General features: G+C 36.9%; 2 protein-coding genes across 7 annotated transcripts in view; both read right to left on the minus strand.

Moving 5' to 3' along the window:
* crocc2 (ciliary rootlet coiled-coil, rootletin family member 2) overlaps positions 1–11,505 on the minus strand; it is a 53,858-nt gene extending 42,353 nt beyond the window's left edge. For all 5 annotated transcript variants that reach the window (XM_085264616.1, XM_085264615.1, XM_085264614.1 and 2 more), the window contains exon 1: positions 11,166–11,505. In XM_085264616.1, the coding sequence (XP_085120742.1) occupies positions 11,166–11,222 (57 nt within the window). In that variant the 5' untranslated portion in view covers positions 11,223–11,505. The remainder of the gene's footprint in view (positions 1–11,165) is intronic.
* A 610-nt stretch (positions 11,506–12,115) lies between these two features.
* klhl30 (kelch-like family member 30) lies at positions 12,116–17,379 on the minus strand. 2 transcript variants are annotated; one of them, XM_085265222.1, is made up of 8 exons: positions 17,253–17,379; positions 16,005–16,847; positions 15,738–15,885; positions 15,100–15,186; positions 14,458–14,613; positions 13,588–13,776; positions 12,729–12,874; positions 12,116–12,617 (listed from the first exon to the last, which is right to left on the minus strand). In XM_085265222.1, the coding sequence occupies exons 2-8, from the start codon at positions 16,776–16,778 to the stop codon at positions 12,378–12,380; spliced, it is 1,740 nt and encodes a 579-aa protein (XP_085121348.1). In that variant the 5' UTR covers positions 16,779–16,847; positions 17,253–17,379; the 3' UTR covers positions 12,116–12,377. The 2 variants fall into 2 exon arrangements, with proteins under 2 accessions (XP_085121348.1, XP_085121347.1); XM_085265221.1 differs by having other exon boundaries at positions 15,738–15,930; positions 17,253–17,378.
* Between the last annotated feature and the right edge of the window lie 824 nt (positions 17,380–18,203).

Below are 18,203 nucleotides of genomic sequence, written 5' to 3' on the forward strand. Positions count from 1 at the left end.
CAGCTCCATTCTCGCCTGAAAATATGTTAAACTTTATTTTGTGACCCAAAAAGAACTAGAAAAATTTGCATTTCCTGCGAAAATGCAGTGTGGATGCTTTAAAGCTGAAGCTGTATGCAAAAAGTAGCTGAAAAAGCTGAAAAGTTGCAGAAATTGTAAAAACTTTGCAGAAGCAAAAGAAGTTTGCTAAAATGGAATAACTTAGCAGAACTGCAATATCTTAGAGGAAACATAATACTTGGCAGAGATACAATAGCATAGCAGAATTTAGCAGAAATATTGTAACTTACCAGAAACATGATAACTTCTCAAAAATACAAGAATTTAGGAGAAATAGTATAAGATAACAGAAAGAATATATTTAGCCAAAAATACTTAAACATTACAGAAACACTATGATTTAGAAAAATAGTACAACAGAGCAGAAATATTGTGATTTACCAGAGACACTGTGATGAACTATGAATATTGTAATTTTAAATTAAGACTATGTTTTAGCACAAATATTATAATTTGGCAGAAATACTATAATTTAGCACAAATACTATAAAAAGCAGAAATACTATAATTTAGCAGAAATACTATATTAAGCACAAACCCTATAAAAAGCAGAAATACTGTACTATGATTTGGTAGAAAAAACTATAATTAATCAGAAATACTATATTTGGCAGAAATACGGTATTTGGCACAAATCTTATAAAATAGCAGAAATAGTATGATTTAGCACAATAGTAATAACTTAAACAGAAAAATTGGAAAAGCAAAAATGGACAGCTGAAAAAATGATGAACATGCTGAAGGTCCCTCAACTATACTTGTTAAATGAAAAAAATCAGCAAAAAAATCTATAACAGCCACACAATCACAAATATGTACACATAAGAAAACACACATGCACAGAGAGACACACACACAAGATCCAATTCAGTCAACCAGTCTAAATATATTGAATTTGAATCTTAGAATGAGATCATCCCATTAAAAGCCTTTCTCTCTCTCTCTCTCTCTGTCACACACACACACACACACACACACACACACACACACAGGGAGAGAAAAGTGAGTTTCTAGGTCAGCCTGGGAGCTGCTGAATTTGAATCCACCAATCAGAGAGCCTGTGCACTCTTTCCCTCCAAAACAGGTGCATCCTTTTTACACACGCAGCACAGAGAGACACAGGATCATTGCAGTCTATTTCTCATAATGACGACTCCCCTCAAACAAATGACCATAATTTCCTAACCGTAGGAGCTAGAGCGGTCATTCTTACACCGTTTTGTTCAGAAGAGATGGGGGAATCTTCAAGTGTTGACAATTTATCATTAAAATATGAATTTTTAGAGATATATGACATGGATGACTTGTTGACTTAGAAGCCACGAATTCCCCAATATGCAAATTTGAATGCCTGAGACCACATATGTGATTGGCTGGCTGGGAAGCCGTGCAGGCCCTGATTTGTGGATTTGAATTCCTCAGCCCTCAGATATGATTGGCTGGCTTAGAAGCCACGAAGGCCCCAATATGCAAATTTGAATGCCTCAGGACACTTATTTGATTGGCTGGGAAACTGTGCAGGCCCTGATTTGAAAATTTGAATGTCTCAGTCCTCACAGAGGATTGGCTGCCTGGGGACCTGGCAGAAATATATAGAAATACTATTATTAAGCATAAATACTACATTTAGTAGAAATATTATGTTTTAGCACAAATATTATAAAAAGAAGAAAAACTATAATTTAGCAGAAATACTATATTAAGCACAAATCATATAAAAAGCAGAAATACTATAATTTAGAACAAATAGTATAAAAAGCAGAAATACTATAATTTAGCAGAAATACTATGTTAAGCACAAATCCTATAAAAAGCAGAAATACTATAATTTAGCAGAAATACTATGTTAGGCACAAATCCTATAAAAAGCAGAAATACTATAATTTAGCAGAAATACTGTATTTAGCACAAGTACCGAAAAGTACCAGAAATACTATGATTTAGCAGAATAGTAATAACTTATTGAAACACAAATGCACAGAGGGACACACAAACACAGGCTCTAATCCAGTCAACCAGTCTAACTATATTCAATTTAAATCCTACAATGACATGCTGCCAAATAAGGGCAGGGTCCTCTCTCTCCCACTAAACACACACACACACACACACACACACACACACACACACACACACACACACACACACACACACACAGAGGGAGAGAGCTGCCGAATTTAAATCCACCAATCAGAGTGGCTGTTTACGTTTTCCCGCCAAAACAGGTGCATCTTTTTACACACGCAGCAGCACAGAGAGGCACAGGATTATTGCAGCCTATTTCTCATAGTGAGGACTCCCCTCAAACAAATGACCATAATTTCCTAACCGTAGGGGCTAGAGCGGTCATTCTTACACTGTTTTGTTCAGAAGAGATGGGGGAATCTTCCAGTGTTAACAATTTATCATTAAAATGTGAATTTTTAGAGATATATGACATGGATGACTTGTTGACTTAGAAGCCACGAATTCCCCAATATGCAAATATGAATGCCTGAGACCACATATATGATTGGCTGGCTGGGAAGCCGTGCAGGCCCTGATTTGTGGATTTGAATTCCTCAGCCCTCAGATATGATTGGCTGGCTTAGAAGCCATGAAGGCCCCAATATGCAAATTTGAATGCCTCAGGACACATATATGATTGGCTGGGAAGCCGTGCAGGCCCTGATTTGAAAATTTGAATTTCTCAGTCCTCACAGAGGATTGGCTGCCTGGGGACCTGGCAGAAATATATAGAAATACTATGATTAAGCATAAATACTACATTTAGTAGAAATACTATAATTTAGCAGAAATACTATATTAAGCACAAATCCTATAAAAAGCAGAAATAGGATGATTAAGCATAAACACTACATTTAGTAGAAATACTATGTTTGAGCAAAAATCCTATAAAAAGCAGAAATACTATATTAGGCACAAATCCCATAAAAAGCAGAAATAGTATGATTAAGCATAAATACTACATTTAGTAGAAATACTATGTTTTAGCACAAATAGTATAAAAAGCAGAAATATTGTAATTTAGCAGAAATACTATATTAGGCACAAATCTTATAAAATAGCAGAAATAGTATTATTTAGCACAATAGTAATAAGTTAAACAGAAAAATTGGAAAAGCAAAATGGACAGCTGAAAAAATGCTGAACATGCTGAGGGTCCCTCAAATATACTTGTTAAATGAAAAAATCAGCAAAAAAATGCACAGGGAGAGAGAAGTAAGTTTCTAGGTCAGCCTGGGAGCTGCTGAATTTGAATCCACCAATCAGAGAGCCTGTGTACTTTTTCCCGCCAAAACATGTGCCTCTTTTTACACACGCAGCACAGAGAGGCACAGGATTATTGCAGCCTATTTCTCATAGTGAGGACTCCCCTCAAACAAATGACCATAATTTCCAAACCGTAGGGGCTAGAGCGGTCATTCTTACACCGTTTTGTTCAGAAGAGATGGGGGAATCTTCCAGTGTTTACAATTTATCATTAAAATATGAATTATTAAAGATATTTGACTTGTAATGCACCATAACTGAGTAGAGCGAAGCAAAAACTGCCTTGACTTGCCCTCAAACAACGCTTTCTAACTCGAAATCTATTTGGAGTATCGATATCATTCTTTCACCGTAAGAGACAGCAGGCTTTGGTGAACAATCATGGAAATTTTCAGGTCTCTGTGGAAATCCAACAAAAAGTTATGACGAGAGAAAAAAGTGGTTCATTTCCACAGTTTGAAATCTGAAGAAATCTGAGCGAAGGACGAATTTCCTACCCTCAAACAAGTCCAACTCATTTCAGAACGGTAATAGGTGAGAAAGAAATTCTTGAATTGTGAGCGTCAGGGGTGTCTGAAGATATTCGGGGACAAGCCTCATGTCTTAACTTTGCTTCGTTAAGGAGATATGACGATTCGAATATGCCTCTCATTACAGAAATCCAGCGGTGATTTTGAACAAGCTCTCCATTCACTTTATATGGAGAGTTTTCTGACCTTGTGTTAGTCTGAGGAGATTTGCAAAAATTCTATAAATCCCACAACAATGATGGTGACATTTTCTGAAAGCCAGCAAAAATACCTACGTTTTGATGTATAATTTGTGGAAGTTGAGTGAAAATTGAGCAAGTAGCAGGAAGTTGTTCGGACATGAAGTGAAAATTGCAAAACCTTCAGTGGCACACTGGAAGCCAAGAGCATAGCAACCATAACAACACATGTATTTTGTGAAAAATCACAATTTTGCAACTCAAAACTTTAAGAGGCATAAAAGTAAAACAGTAAAAGATTTGAAAAAGCTGAATCATACCTGAATAGCCCAATAATTTGTGAACATTTTAAAGTTTGAATGGTTGTTCTAGGTGAAAATATGAGGAAGTAGTTAAGTTTCAAAAACAAGCAAATTTTAGCAGAATTGCTGAAGTTTCCCATTCATTTCAATGGGACAAATTAAAGGAAAAAAGTGGAATATTTTAAAAAGTATAATAGTTAAAAATAGCAAAAATCGTAGCAGGAAAGAGCAAAAATAGCAGAATAGTTTAAAATTTGAACGGTGAAAATCGGCTGAAAATTGTGGAAGTAGTTTAACGGCGAAAAGTGTACGGAAGCAACTAGAATAATAATAATAATAATAACTAGAAAAATTTGCATTTCCTGCGAAAATGCAGTGTGGATGCTTTAAAGCTGAAGCTGTATACAAAAAGTAGCTGAAAAAGCTGAAAAGTTGCAGAAATTGTAAAAACTTTGCAGAAGCAAAAGAAGTTTGCTAAAATGGAATAACTTAGCAGAACTGCAATATCTTAGAGGAAACATAATACTTGGCAGAGATACAATAGCATAGCAGAATTTAGAAGAAATATTGTAACTTACCAGAAACATGATAACTTCTCAAAAATACAAGAATTTAGGAGAAATAGTATAAGATAACAGAAAGAATATATTTAGCCAAAAATACTTAAACATTACAGAAACACTATGATTTAGAAAAATAGTACAACAGAGCAGAAATATTGTGATTTACCAGAGACACTGTGATGAACTATGAATATTGTAATTTTAAATTGAGACTATGTTTTAGCACAAATATTATAATTTGGCAGAAATACTATAATTTAGCAGAAATACTATATTAAGCACAAATCCTATAAAAAGCAGAAATACTGTACTATGATTTAGTAGAAAAACTATAATTAATCAGAAATACTAAATTTAGCAGAAATACTATATTAAGCACAAATACTATGAAAAGCAGAAATAGTATGATTAAGCATAAATACTACATTTAGCAGAAATACTATATTAAGCACAAATCCTATAAAAGCAGAAATAGTATATTAAGCACAAATCTTATAAAATAGCAGAAATAGTATGATTTAGCACAATAGTAATAAGTTAAACAGAAAAATTGGAAAAGGAAAATGGACAGCTGAAAAAATGCTGAACATGCTGAGGGTCCCTCAAATATACTTGTTAAATGACAAAAATCTGCAAAAAAAATTATTACAGCCACACAATCACAAATATGTACACATGAGGAAACACACATGCACAGAGAGACCCACACACAAGATCCAATTCAGTCAACCAGTCTAAATATATTGAATTTAAATCTTAGAATGAGATCATCCCATTAAAAGCCTCTCTCTCTCTCTCTCTCTCTCTCTGTCACACACACACACACACACACACACACACACACACACACACACACACACACACACACACACACAGGGAGAGAGAAGTAAGTTTCTAGGTCAGCCTGGGAGCTGGTGAATTTGAATCCACCAATCAGAGAGGCTGTGCACTTTTCCCCACCAAAACAGGTGCATCTGTTTACACACGCAGCAGCACAGAGAGACACAGGATTTTTGCAGTCTATTTCTCATAGTGACGACTCCCCTCAAACAAATGACCATAATTTCCTAACCGTAGGGGCTAGAACGGTCATTCTTACACCGTTTTGTTCAGAAGAGATGGGGGAATCTTCAAGTGTTGACAATTTAATATTAAAATATGAATTTTTAGAGATATATGACATGGATGACTTGTTGACTTAGAAGCCACGAATTCCCCAATATGCAAATTTGAATGCCTGAGACCACATATGTGATTGGCTGGCTGGGAAGCCGTGCAGGCCCTGATTTGTGGATTTGAATTCCTCAGCCCTCAGATATGATTGGCTGGCTTAGAAGCCACGAAGGCCCCAATATGCAAATTTGAATGCCTCAGGACACTTATTTGATTGGCTGGGAAACTGTGCAGGCCCTGATTTGAAAATTTGAATGTCTCAGTCCTCACAGAGGATTGGCTGCCTGGGGACCTGGCAGAAATATATAGAAATACTATTATTAAGCATAAATACTACATTTAGTAGAAATACTATGTTTTAGCACAAATATTATAAAAAGAAGAAAAACTATAATTTAGCAGAAATACTATATTAAGCACAAATCCTATAAAAAGCAGAAATACTATAATTTAGAACAAATAGTATAAAAAGCAGAAATACTATAATTTAGCAGAAATACTATGTTAGGCACAAATCCTATAAAAAGCAGAAATACTATAATTTAGCAGAAATACTATGTTAGGCACAAATCCTATAAAAAGCAGAAATACTATAATTTAGCAGAAATACTATATTAGGCATAAATCCTATGAAAAGCAGAAATAGTATGATTTAGCAGAAATACTGTATTTAGCACAAGTACCGAAAAGTACCAGAAATACTATGATTTAGCAGAATAGTAATAACTTATTGAAACACAAATGCACAGAGGGACACACAAACACAGGCTCTAATCCAGTCAACCAGTCTAACTATGTTCAATTTAAATCCTACAATGACATGCTGTCAAATAAGGGCAGGGTCCTCTCTCTCCCACTAAACACACACACACACACACACACACACACACACACACACACACACACACACAGGGAGAGAGAAGTAAGTTTCTAGGTCAGCCTGGGAGCTGGTGAATTTGAATCCACCAATCAGAGAGGCTGTTTACGTTTTCCCGCCAAAACAGGTGCATCTTTTTACACACGCAGCACAGAGACATAGACCTGCTTCTTTCAGTTTATTTCACATAGTGAGGATTCCCCTCAAACAAATGACCATAATTTCCTAACCATAGGGGCTAGAGCGGTCATTCTTACACCGTTTTGTTCAGAAGAGATGGGGGAATCTTCAAGTGTTGACAATTTATCATTAAAATATGAATTTTTAGAGATATATGACATGGATGACTTGTTGACTTAGAAGCCACGAATTCCCCAATATGCAAATTTGAATACCTGGAGCCCACATACATGATTGGCTGGCTGGGAAGCTGTGCAGGCCCTGATTTGTGGATTTGAATTCCTCAGCCCTCAGATATGATTGGCTGGCTTAGAAGCCATGAAGGCCCCAATATGCAAATTTGAATGCCTCAGGACACATATATGATTGGCTGGGAAGCCGTGCAGGCCCTGATTTGAAAATTTGAATTTCTCAGTCCTCACAGAGGATTGGCTGCCTGGGGACCTGGCAGAAATATATAGAAATACTATTATTAAGCATAAATACTACATTTAGTAGAAATACTATGTTTTAGCACAAATATTATAAAAAGAAGAAAAACTATAATTTAGCAGAAATACTATATTAAGCACAAATCCTATAAAAAGCAGAAATAGGATTATTAAGCATAAACACTACATTTAGTAGAAATACTATGTTTGAGCAAAAATCCTATAAAAAGCAGAAATACTATATTAGGCACAAATCCCATAAAAAGCAGAAATACTATATTAAGCACAAATCCTATAAAAAGCAGAAATACTATATTAAGCACAAATTCTATAAAAAGCAGAAATACTATATTAAGCACAAATAGTATAAAAAGCAGAAATACTATATTAAGCACAAATCCTATTAAAAGCAGAAATACTATATTAAGCACAAATCTTGTAAAATAGCAGAAACAGTATGATTTAGCACAATAGTAATAAGTTAAACAGAAAAATTGGAAAAGCAAAATGGACAGCTGAAAAAATGCTGAACATGCTGAGGGTCCCTCAAATATACTTGTTAAATGAAAAAATCAGCAAAAAAATGCACAGGGAGAGAGAAGTAAGTTTCTAGGTCAGCCTGGGAGCTGCTGAATTTGAATCCACCAATCAGAGAGCCTGTGTACTTTTTCCCGCCAAAACAGGTGCATCTTTTTACACACGCAGCAGAGAGAGGCACAGGATTATTGCAGCCTATTTCTCATAGTGAGGATTCCCCTCAAACAAATGACCATAATTTCTAAACCGTACGGGCTAGAGCGGTCATTCTTACACCGTTTTGTTCAGAAGAGATGGGGGAATCTTCCAGTGTTTACAATTTATCATTAAAATATGAATTATTAAAGATATTTGACTTCTAATGCACCATAACTGAGTAGAGCGAAGCAAAAACTGCCTTGACTTGCCCTCAAACAACGCTTTGTAACTCGAAATCTATTTGGAGTATCGATATCATTCTTTCACCGTAAGCGACAGCAGGCTTTGGTGAACAGTCATGGAAATTTTCAGGTCTCTGTGGAAATCCAACAAAAAGTTATGACGAGAGAAAAAAGTGGTTCATTTCCACAGTTTGAAATCTGAAGAAATCTGAGCGAAGGACGAATTTCCTACCCTCAAACAAGTCCAACTCATTTCAGAACGGTAATAGGTGAGAAAGAAATTCTTGAATTGTGAGCGTCAGGGGTGTCTGAAGATATTCGGGGACAAGCCTCATGTCTTAACTTTGCTTCGTTAAGGAGATATGACGATTCGAATATGCCTCTCATTACAGAAATCCAGCGGTGATTTTGAACAAGCTCTCCATTCACTTTATATGGAGAGTTTTCTGACCTTGTGTTAGTCTGAGGAGATTTGCAAAAATTCTATAAATCCCACAACAATGATGGTGACATTTTCTGAAAGCCAGCAAAAATACCTACGTTTTGATGTATAATTTGTGGAAGTTGAGTGAAAATTGAGCAAGTAGCAGGAAGTTGTTCGGACATGAAGTGAAAATTGCAAAACCTTCAGTGGCACACTGGAAGCCAAGAGCATAGCAACCATAACAACGCATGTATTTTGTGAAAAATCACAATTTTGCAACTCAAAACTTTAAGAGGCATAAAAGTAAAACAGTAGAAGATTTGAAAAAGCTGAATCATACCTGAATAGCCCAATAATTTGTGAACATTTTAAAATTTGAATGGTTGTTCTAGGTGAAAATATGAGGAAGTAGTTAAGTTTCAAAAACAAGCAAATTTTAGCAGAATTGCAGAAGTTTCCCATTCATTTCAATGGGACAAATTAAAGGAAAAAAGCTTAATATTTTAAAAAGTATAATAGTTAAAAATAGCAAAAATCGTAGCAGGAAAGAGCAAAAATAGCAGAATAGTTTAAAATTTGAACGGTGAAAATCGGCTGAAAATTGTGGAAGTAGTTTAACGGCAAAAAGTGTACGGAAGCAACTAGAATAATAATAATAATAATAATAATAATAAAGAATAAAGAGAAACAGGAACTCAATAGTGTGGATGCTTAAAGCATCCACACAATAATAAAGAATAAAGAGAAACAGGAACTCAATAGTGTGGATGCTTAAAGCATCCACACAATAATAAGAGTAATATTAAAACTAACTAACATGCAACTGTTTCAATTAGATTGATTGTCATTTTAACTGACTTTTATTTTATTTGAATTTTATTGAATTTTATTTTTATTTTATTTGTATTCTTTCACTTATTGTTGCATGTGTGTTGTTGCTGCCTGTGTTTGAGTAATTTCTGTAACTGTGAGACATCTGCTGCTGCCTATCTTGGCCAGGTCTCCCTTGAAAAAGAGGTTTTTAATCTCAATGGGATCTTCCTGGTTAAATAAAGGTTAATAAATAAATAAATAAAAAACTAGCTGCTGCCATTGTTGACAACTTTTCCAGGCCGAGCTATGAATTATGGGACACAGCTTCTACTTCGGGGTTTAACGGCAGCTGGCATCCTTGTACATGCAGTGCTGCCATCTTCTGTTTCACTCCGTTATTACACTCTTAAATCCTACTACTCATTGCTGCCTCTTTTGGGATCTTACAAAGCTTCAAATGACCGTCGACTATTAAATCAGTCGTCAACGATTTTAATAGTCGATGCAATCGTGACTAGTCGACTAATCGTGGCAGCCCTAATTATGAGTTATTAATTTTTATTCCAGCTGTTAAACCTATTTTATTATAGGTCGCCTTTAATTTTTTAGCTGGCATAACACAGGAAATTTTTTTGTCTTAAAAGCAAGAACACCACAAATTCAGAGTATCCCAGTACAGCATAAGTCTTAAGAGTCACGACAAAATGTATTTGTATTTATTTGTTTATGTGTCTGTAACATTATATATAAATGGTATTATATTGTTGTGATGGCTGACATAATTTTAAGCTACCTTACACATTTTGGGTCATGGATAAGAATAAAAGATATTTCATATGGTGATACCAAGCCACTACTAGCTGCAGTCTAAAGTACTATTTCCCACTGATATCAGCCTGTCTGACCGATATTATTTATAACGGTATTTGGGTACCAATTATATTATTAGTAATACTCAGTGGTGATGTAATAGGTTTATTTTATTTTCGTTATATCTTAAAAAAAATTAATTAACGGGAGAACTTGTATCAGTTTTAAACCACTTTGCTTTTTATACTAGACTTATATTTTCCTAAAACTGAAACTTCAAAGTACACATAGATGTAAACTAGAATAAAATCAACCTGTTCTTGACTCTAAATGAGTTTTAAATGACAGCTAAGCAAGTAAGTCCATGCCATCTTATACAGTGTGTCTTTACCTAAGCTTCGTGGTCCTTTGAGAAATTAAGATGAAAAGAAGCATTAAATGAATGACGTTCAAATGACTCGCCAACAATACAAACTGTTAAATAAATATATCTTTATTAATGAAGATTTTCCTTTGCTTTTGACAAACATCTTGTAGAGGGCGGTAAACCCATGCAGGAAAAACTCTGAAAATAATATTTAAAATGACTCCAATAATATAAACTTTTCCTTATCTTTATCAAGAGTTACCAACCTGAATCACTGCCTCCAGTCTGGGTGAGTGTGCACCTTCCTCCTGTGGAGAAGTCATCGCGGCCCAGCTTCAGCTATAAAAGGTTTGCTAGTCTACTGAACGTTTGGGCTCGGTGGTTAGTTAGCTTTACTCTGGTACACTTTTCGTCCGACAGTTATTAAAAGTTGAGTGAAAAAAAGCGCAAAAACCAAGCATGTCCTTAAATAATAAGATGAAAACACCAGATGTCTTAGTTTGCGACTGCGTGAGGAGAAACTTCAAAAGCTGAAACAAAAATCACGGACAGGAAACTTTTAAGCTAAGAAGACTGAAGACATGTAGCTCAATCCCAGGCCAGTTGTTATGGTGACCACGCGCTTCCGGGACCGTTGTCATAGAAGCAGAACGCTTGCTTGTCCGTTTTCATGGCAGCGCAGAGACCAGGAGCCAGGCAACAGGATTCCAAGGGGTTAATGATCAAAGCACTGAAGGTGAACAGAAACACTATATATGTATGTGTGTATATGTATATAAACATTTTACTTACTTTCAAGTTTACTTGTTTACTTTAAAGTCACTAAAGTCACTGGATAGGTGGAAGAAACCAACTCTGATATCTGAAGGGTCTTTGGGGGGCGGGTAACAGATATAGGATAAAGGTAAAGGCACCTTACTTAATACAAATTCATGCATTTTCCTCTTATTGTGGACACTTAATAAACAGAAATACATTTAAAACTTGGAAAATTAAACCCCACTCGTTTCATTTTTTTGGTGCGGTACACTGTTTTTATACATAGGATAAATCCTGTTACATTTCAATTAAATTAGAGCCTGAGCTTTCAAATGATCCCTTATACAATGGTCTAAAATATTTTTATGCTATAAAATCTTTAACCAATTTTCAGGAACATAATTAGCAGATTTTAAATGACTACAGACAAAAACTCTAAAAATAGAAGCCCACAAGCTAGTTCTGCAAACATTTAATGATTCATGTGCACCATACAGTAACACAAAGAAATTCAGGTCTCAAACACATGATACAAAGTATAAATAAACACCTGCTGAGCAGTAGAGCACAGCCCTAAAAAACATCCAAGAATACCTGAGGGTCATGTAATGTGCTATTCTCAGGCACAATGACATCCAGGGATAAGCATTCCTTTTGCAGCGTAGGCATTTGTATGAGAGGAACACATCTCTATTAACTCTTTGGCCTTGAGGAGGACTTTATGTTGACTCAAGCTCAGGCCACTGGTTTGGGTCTAAGAAGATGGTGCAGACTCCACTGTAGAACCAAAGTCTTGGCAGGGAGGACTCCACTTCCCAGATGTTGGATGCTCGGTTGTAAACCTCCACTTCGACCCCATAGTCCCCCTCCATACCTTTCCAATGGCCTCCGGTAACGAAGAGCTTCCCATCAAGTGATACAAGGCCGCCATTCTCGTGGAGCATGTGTAGAAGCTGGACCTGAAGAGAGCAAAAACCAAAGGTATTACTTAAACGTCTGGTAGGATGAATTCGTGCAAAGGGACTATTTAATGTATTAAGCTTGCTGTCTGCAGTGATAACTAAACCCACCTTCTGCCATATATTTGCCTCTGGATCATAAGCATAGACTTTTTTAGTGTTGTCAGCAACCAGATATATAGTTCGATCCACGCAGACAGAACGAGGAGAGGACAAATACTTTGGGATAAATGGTGAACATACGCTGATCCAGCTATCTATGAAGAAAAATATAACAAATATGTTAATTATTAGATTAAAGCACAAACAAATATCCAAAGTAAATGGCACTTTATGGGAACATTATGGCACTTCATTCAGTTTTAATAAAATAAATGCTATAAAGTAAACAATGTTACACCAAAAGAAAAAATGTGACAAGAGACACAAAGAAAAGATAAAAACTGAGAAACAAAAGCTCAACAAAAAAGACCATAAAGGTTTTTTTCCCAGTAAATTATTAGAAAAGAGATTGAATATCCTGGGTACCAGTGCTTGTTTCTCTTCCTTTACGTAACAGAGATTTTACGTTTGAAACTATGATACGTCTCATAATACTGATGCTCACAGAAAAATGATGCTGAACAGAAAAGATTTTTGACTTTTTATACTGTGACGTTTGTGGGAGTAAAATGTATTTTGCTCCCATGTTTAACAGAAAAATGCTTGCAATGTTATGAGGGATCATTAATGTTGGAAAAAATTATGCAAATTTAAAATAGCTAAATTTTTACCCATCCATATATACCTCAAGAGATTCTAATTTGGATAATATGCATCTGACACTGAAGAAATTACTGCTACAAAAAAGTAATATAACATATTATTTAAAGTGGCTAAAATGAAGATGCCAAAACATCCACCAATAGGACTGCATGCATTATAGAAGTACTGTGAACAGTGCTCAGGATGGTACTCAGGGCATCCTTACCTATGACAGGGTTGTAGCACTGCATAGTCAGTGCATTGTATTTCACTGCACATGACCCAATTACATAAAGCTTCCCCTGACAAGCTGTGGCGGTGAAGTTTGTCACATACTTTAAGGCGGGGCAAGTCATAGCCCAGGTGTCGTTATAAGGGTCGTAGTGCTCAACTTCAACTCGGTCTGACGTTGTGCCTAAGAGGAAAAATTAACGATCGATAGTCACATTTAACATTCAAGTGACAAAATGACTTATTTAGTATCCCAGCCAGATATTTCTATGAGCCACTGTGGTGTTTTTAAGTAAAACTGGTGTAGCTCACATAATAGAATGTTTTGGTAAATATATTTACATTTTTTAGTGCTGCAGGCTTTGATTTTATTGTAATTTTCCACTCCTAATCACTACATAGAACCTTGGCTAACAGACCAAGATTTAGTCAGACACTTAACACTGAAAGTTACAATGGAAATATATGGAATATGTCACATTTCCAAAGAACTGATTTGTTTTAATTTGCAGAAGTATTAAAGCCTTTTTGCTTAAACATGATAGAAAGACTTTTTGAATACCTGTCACAGATAAAGGAAATGGTATGAAAAAGACAAACATAGCCATTTATTAAAGCCTTCCTGTCATAAATGACCCAACTTGGTCATTATAAAATAATTTGGTTGCTGGAGGGTTATAGAGAGTTTCAGCAACTGCAAAAAGTTGGCCATACCAACAATATTCCACAACAATGGAGAAATACTAAACATTCTTAAAGAAAACCTCAGAGAAGCTGAAGCAAGCAGCTAGAGTGGTGATTATCTTCTGTGATTTTTGCTGCAGGTTTAAGGCACCACATGCAAAACCGATATTTATTTTCTTACCTCCGATGACATAAATCTCCCCGTTGAGCGTTGCTGATGTGTGGTTAGTCCGAGGTCGGAGCATAGGTGCCACAGTAACCCATCTCCCCTCTCTTGTGATGTACTTCCAGGTCTCTGTGGTCGACCAGGTATTGGTATTCGAACCTCGCGAGCCCCCTGTGAGGCAAAAAGGATCAGTTTGTCAAAAGTCTGTGATTGTTTTAGATTCCTCACAAAAGTAACTGGAGAGCTGCACTCTTGACTTTCTATCATTTGTCATTTAACCTAAGAGTTTTTTCAACAGTGTTCTAAAAAATGAAAGAAACACATTGGAAACACATCAGCTCTCAATGGGGAAAAAACATCATGTTGGATATCTATACTGATATGGAATGGGTATCGTGTTAGAAATGAAAGGATGGCACATTGTTTCATGGAAATGAAAATGATCAACCAAGGACTCAAAGACAGACCAAAAATCTGACTAAAAACATGATGTGGCAGGCTGGTCCATTTTGCTGCAAAATAGTACTCAGGTAGATTGTGTGAGATTGTGTCCTGGGGGATCTCCCCAGACCTGGACCAGGAAATCACTGAGCTCCAGGACTGTTTGAGGTGCAACCTGTCTATTCTGATTAAAAGTGTGGAGTATACTTGACTCACCTGACACATACACATCATTGTTCAAAGAGACCATAGAGTAACCCCACTTGTTGGGATTCGGGAAATTAGGGAGCTCATGCCACCGTTCTGCAGAGAAAATGACTTGAAGTTGAGAATATTTCACGGACCAATTGATGAATTATTCACAAATACAGTGTGCAAATGACAAATGGATTGGAGTGAAATTAAGTAAAGCTATAATATTGCCAAACAAGGTCGGATAGGTTCTTGCTTGCTGAGCTGAAACAGTAAATACAAAAAGCTTTTTGGCAGGTCGTTAACTCCTGGCCAGCTTTTGCCCCTCCACATAAAAAGGAAGCTTAAAATGGCTTTACAAAAACTTTTTCCATGTGCAAAACATAACATAAATGCCTTCTTCCAGGCTGAGCAATAAAAATGCTCAGTTCAGGAATTGAGAAGATGATCCAATTTTGTCACATCCAGACCACATTTCTGAAGGGCCATTTTTCTGTCAACACTGTATTTAACGACCTACAGAATGTGCCAAACTGGTTTGAGGAATCCCACAGACATTTTCCAACAAATTTGAAAATTAAAATGGAATCTGAACTTAAACAAACTTGAAATTTTAAATGGGGGAGAAAGAGTTTTTGTTGTTGTTGTTTTGTTTTTTTTACTGGTCTTTGTGTTGTAGAAGGCACAGTTTCTGGGCTGTAGTCTTTCCAGTCTTGGGTCTCGGTCCTCCTCTTCATCAGAGTCGTCCTCATCATCCATTGAATGACCTCCCATGACAAAGAGAACTTCTTCTAGGTTTGGTTGTGGGCTCTGGGAGTTGAATCGGTCCACATGTTCAGGTGCTAAATCCATTTTCTAGAAAGTAACATTATTTTTGTAATATAACTCGTAGCAGAACAAGAAGAGAAAAAGTGTAGAAACTCACTAACCTCTCTGTAAATCTTTTCCACAGCCTCTGTACAGCTGGGAGAGGCCTGCAGCAGACTGTCCTTCAGCAGGGTGTCAGCCAGGTAGTCCAGGCTGAGCAGAGAGAGACGGGACAAGCTAAGGAGCTCAGGGAGATAGCAGAGTCGAGACTCCCTGTGGTGCCTAACCCATTTCAGGATAGCCTCCACACGAGCGCACTCTGACCGGATTTGTAGTCTTTCATCAGACAGGCATGAGATCAGCCAATCTTTTCCCAGCAACAGAAACTCATCACCCTGTTGTACAGCCTCAAAGTTCTCCAGGAGGAAGGCCCATGCTTTGGCAACCACCTCAGGACAGCCATGAATGTCCCCAAACTCCAGGATACCCAGGCAGTTTGTTTCATCAATCTGATGCTGGAGGTATCGGCTGCACACGGCTCGCACTGTCTGGAATTGGAGCTTGCTGGAGGTACAGATCAACCCCTCCACATTTTTCTGGTTGATAGTCAGTTTGCCTGTGTAGGCAAAGTCAAGCAAGCAGCTAAGGATCTCAGGATCCACATCATGAAGCTCCACACGTGCTGCAATGCTCTCTACAAAATCCCCTGAGAACATGCAGTGAAAGTACATGCTACAAAGCGCCAGTACACCACGGTGACAGGGGAAATCTCGCCCTCCCGCGCTCAAAGTCACATCCACAAGTTTGGGGTGAGAACAGAGTGAACGCAAGCCCTCGAGCATGCTCTGAGGATGGGAGGACAGGCAGAAGTCCAGGTCATCCACATTACGCACCATTATCAACTTCAAAATGTAGCTCAGATCTTCTTTCAGCTGGTGCAATAAACAACTGAGATTAGCAATTACCTAAAAGTGTAGAGAAAGCAAATAAATGCAAGAAAAAAATGATATTAATTATCAGCAAGAACCTCACCATGAAGTTCAAAATCCAAAAACTATCGAAATTTAGCACCATGAACCGGATTATGTGGTAAACATATATATGAAGTAGCAGCATCATATGGAGAAATGACAGCTTCTAAACACTGAATAGGAGTTGGATGACATCTCTTACATGATAGTTGTAGAGTAAATAGAAAACATTTGTTCTTATTTGACAATAACAGTCAAATCAGAGTTTTAATGTGCTGACCACAGAGTACCTTTGGCCTATGATATTATAGTTAGGTCAAAATATGTCTTGAAATCAACAACAAATAACATTTCCTGTCATCTAATAAAAACTAAATACAGAATTAACAACATACTCACCACATAAGCTGGAACAGAAAAAAACTTTTCATCCTCCTAGTAAAAATGGGGATTGCAGCGGCTGTTTAGATCAATATGGAGCGGGTAGCATGGCAAAAAGCTTTTGCTAAGTCACTGGAGGGGGACTGCCTTCTGTCGTCTTAGTTATTTTTAGGGCTGACAGTGACGCTGTGCTGAAGTCAGATTCCAAACAACATGTATGGGACCTGCAGCTGCTGTTAAAGGCAGATTTTGGATTTTCTTAACAGGCCTGGGAGCGGCAAAAGAGGACCAACAACTGGAAATGTGACAGCTGACAACTGAGTAACAATAATGCTGCCACAACTGTTCCTTGTTCAGGAGTTCAAGTGTGTGCTGTACGGTCATCTAGCACATTTTTATTTTCAAGCGGTCAGTTAATCCTGTTTTATCAAAGCCAGTGATGGTCCTCATTTACACAGAAAGTGTCCTATGAAGTCTGTGCCCTGACACATTGGGTTACAGCGTTAACAAGACAGGTCACTCTCAAATGATCATTTTTAAATGTGAAGAGACTTGTTTTACCAGAAATTTTGAAACATATTTGTGCCTAAACATAACCAGGCTACAAAACCAGAAGTAAAAAAAAAAACAATTAAAACGCAAAACATGAATGAAATCAATGAAAAAGGGTCTCATTCCTCTCAAATGTGTCCGTTATTGGTGTGGCAGATTCAGTCTCACCTGGGATAACTTGTGCTTAACCGGTAAAAACAGTGGCATCTGAGAAAATGGCATGACTTTAAGCCCCGCAAATCTGTCTGCGAGCATAGACCCACCCACCTGGTGGTCAAACCTTGTGTTTACACGTAACCCAATCGGAAGAAACAAATATTGTTTGTTTAAGGATGAACTGAGGTGCATCACCAAGGCTCAAAACATGGTAAGTAAGAACTTTTCAAAGCTGTTCTAGGAGATTCCAGGTCCATGTTT

Source organism: Mchenga conophoros, linkage group LG23 (assembly GCF_057382185.1).
Source record: "Mchenga conophoros isolate Kocher_MC1m ecotype Shallow Benthic linkage group LG23, M_conophoros_male_GT1.1, whole genome shotgun sequence".
NCBI lineage: Eukaryota > Metazoa > Chordata > Actinopteri > Cichliformes > Cichlidae > Mchenga > Mchenga conophoros.

Bases quoted from the DNA above. Each gene is read 5' to 3' on its own strand.
- klhl30 (XM_085265221.1), bottom strand. From the start codon at position 16,778: ATGGTGCGTAATGTGGATGACCTGGACTTCTGCCTGTCCTCCCATCCT. The intron at 15,931-16,004 runs GTTAGTGAGTTT...GTTACTTTCTAG, and splicing joins TGGAAAAGATTTACAGAGAG to AAAATGGATTTAGCACCTGA. The intron at 12,875-13,587 runs GTAAGGATGCCC...TTTTCTTCATAG, and splicing joins GTGCTACAACCCTGTCATAG to ATAGCTGGATCAGCGTATGT.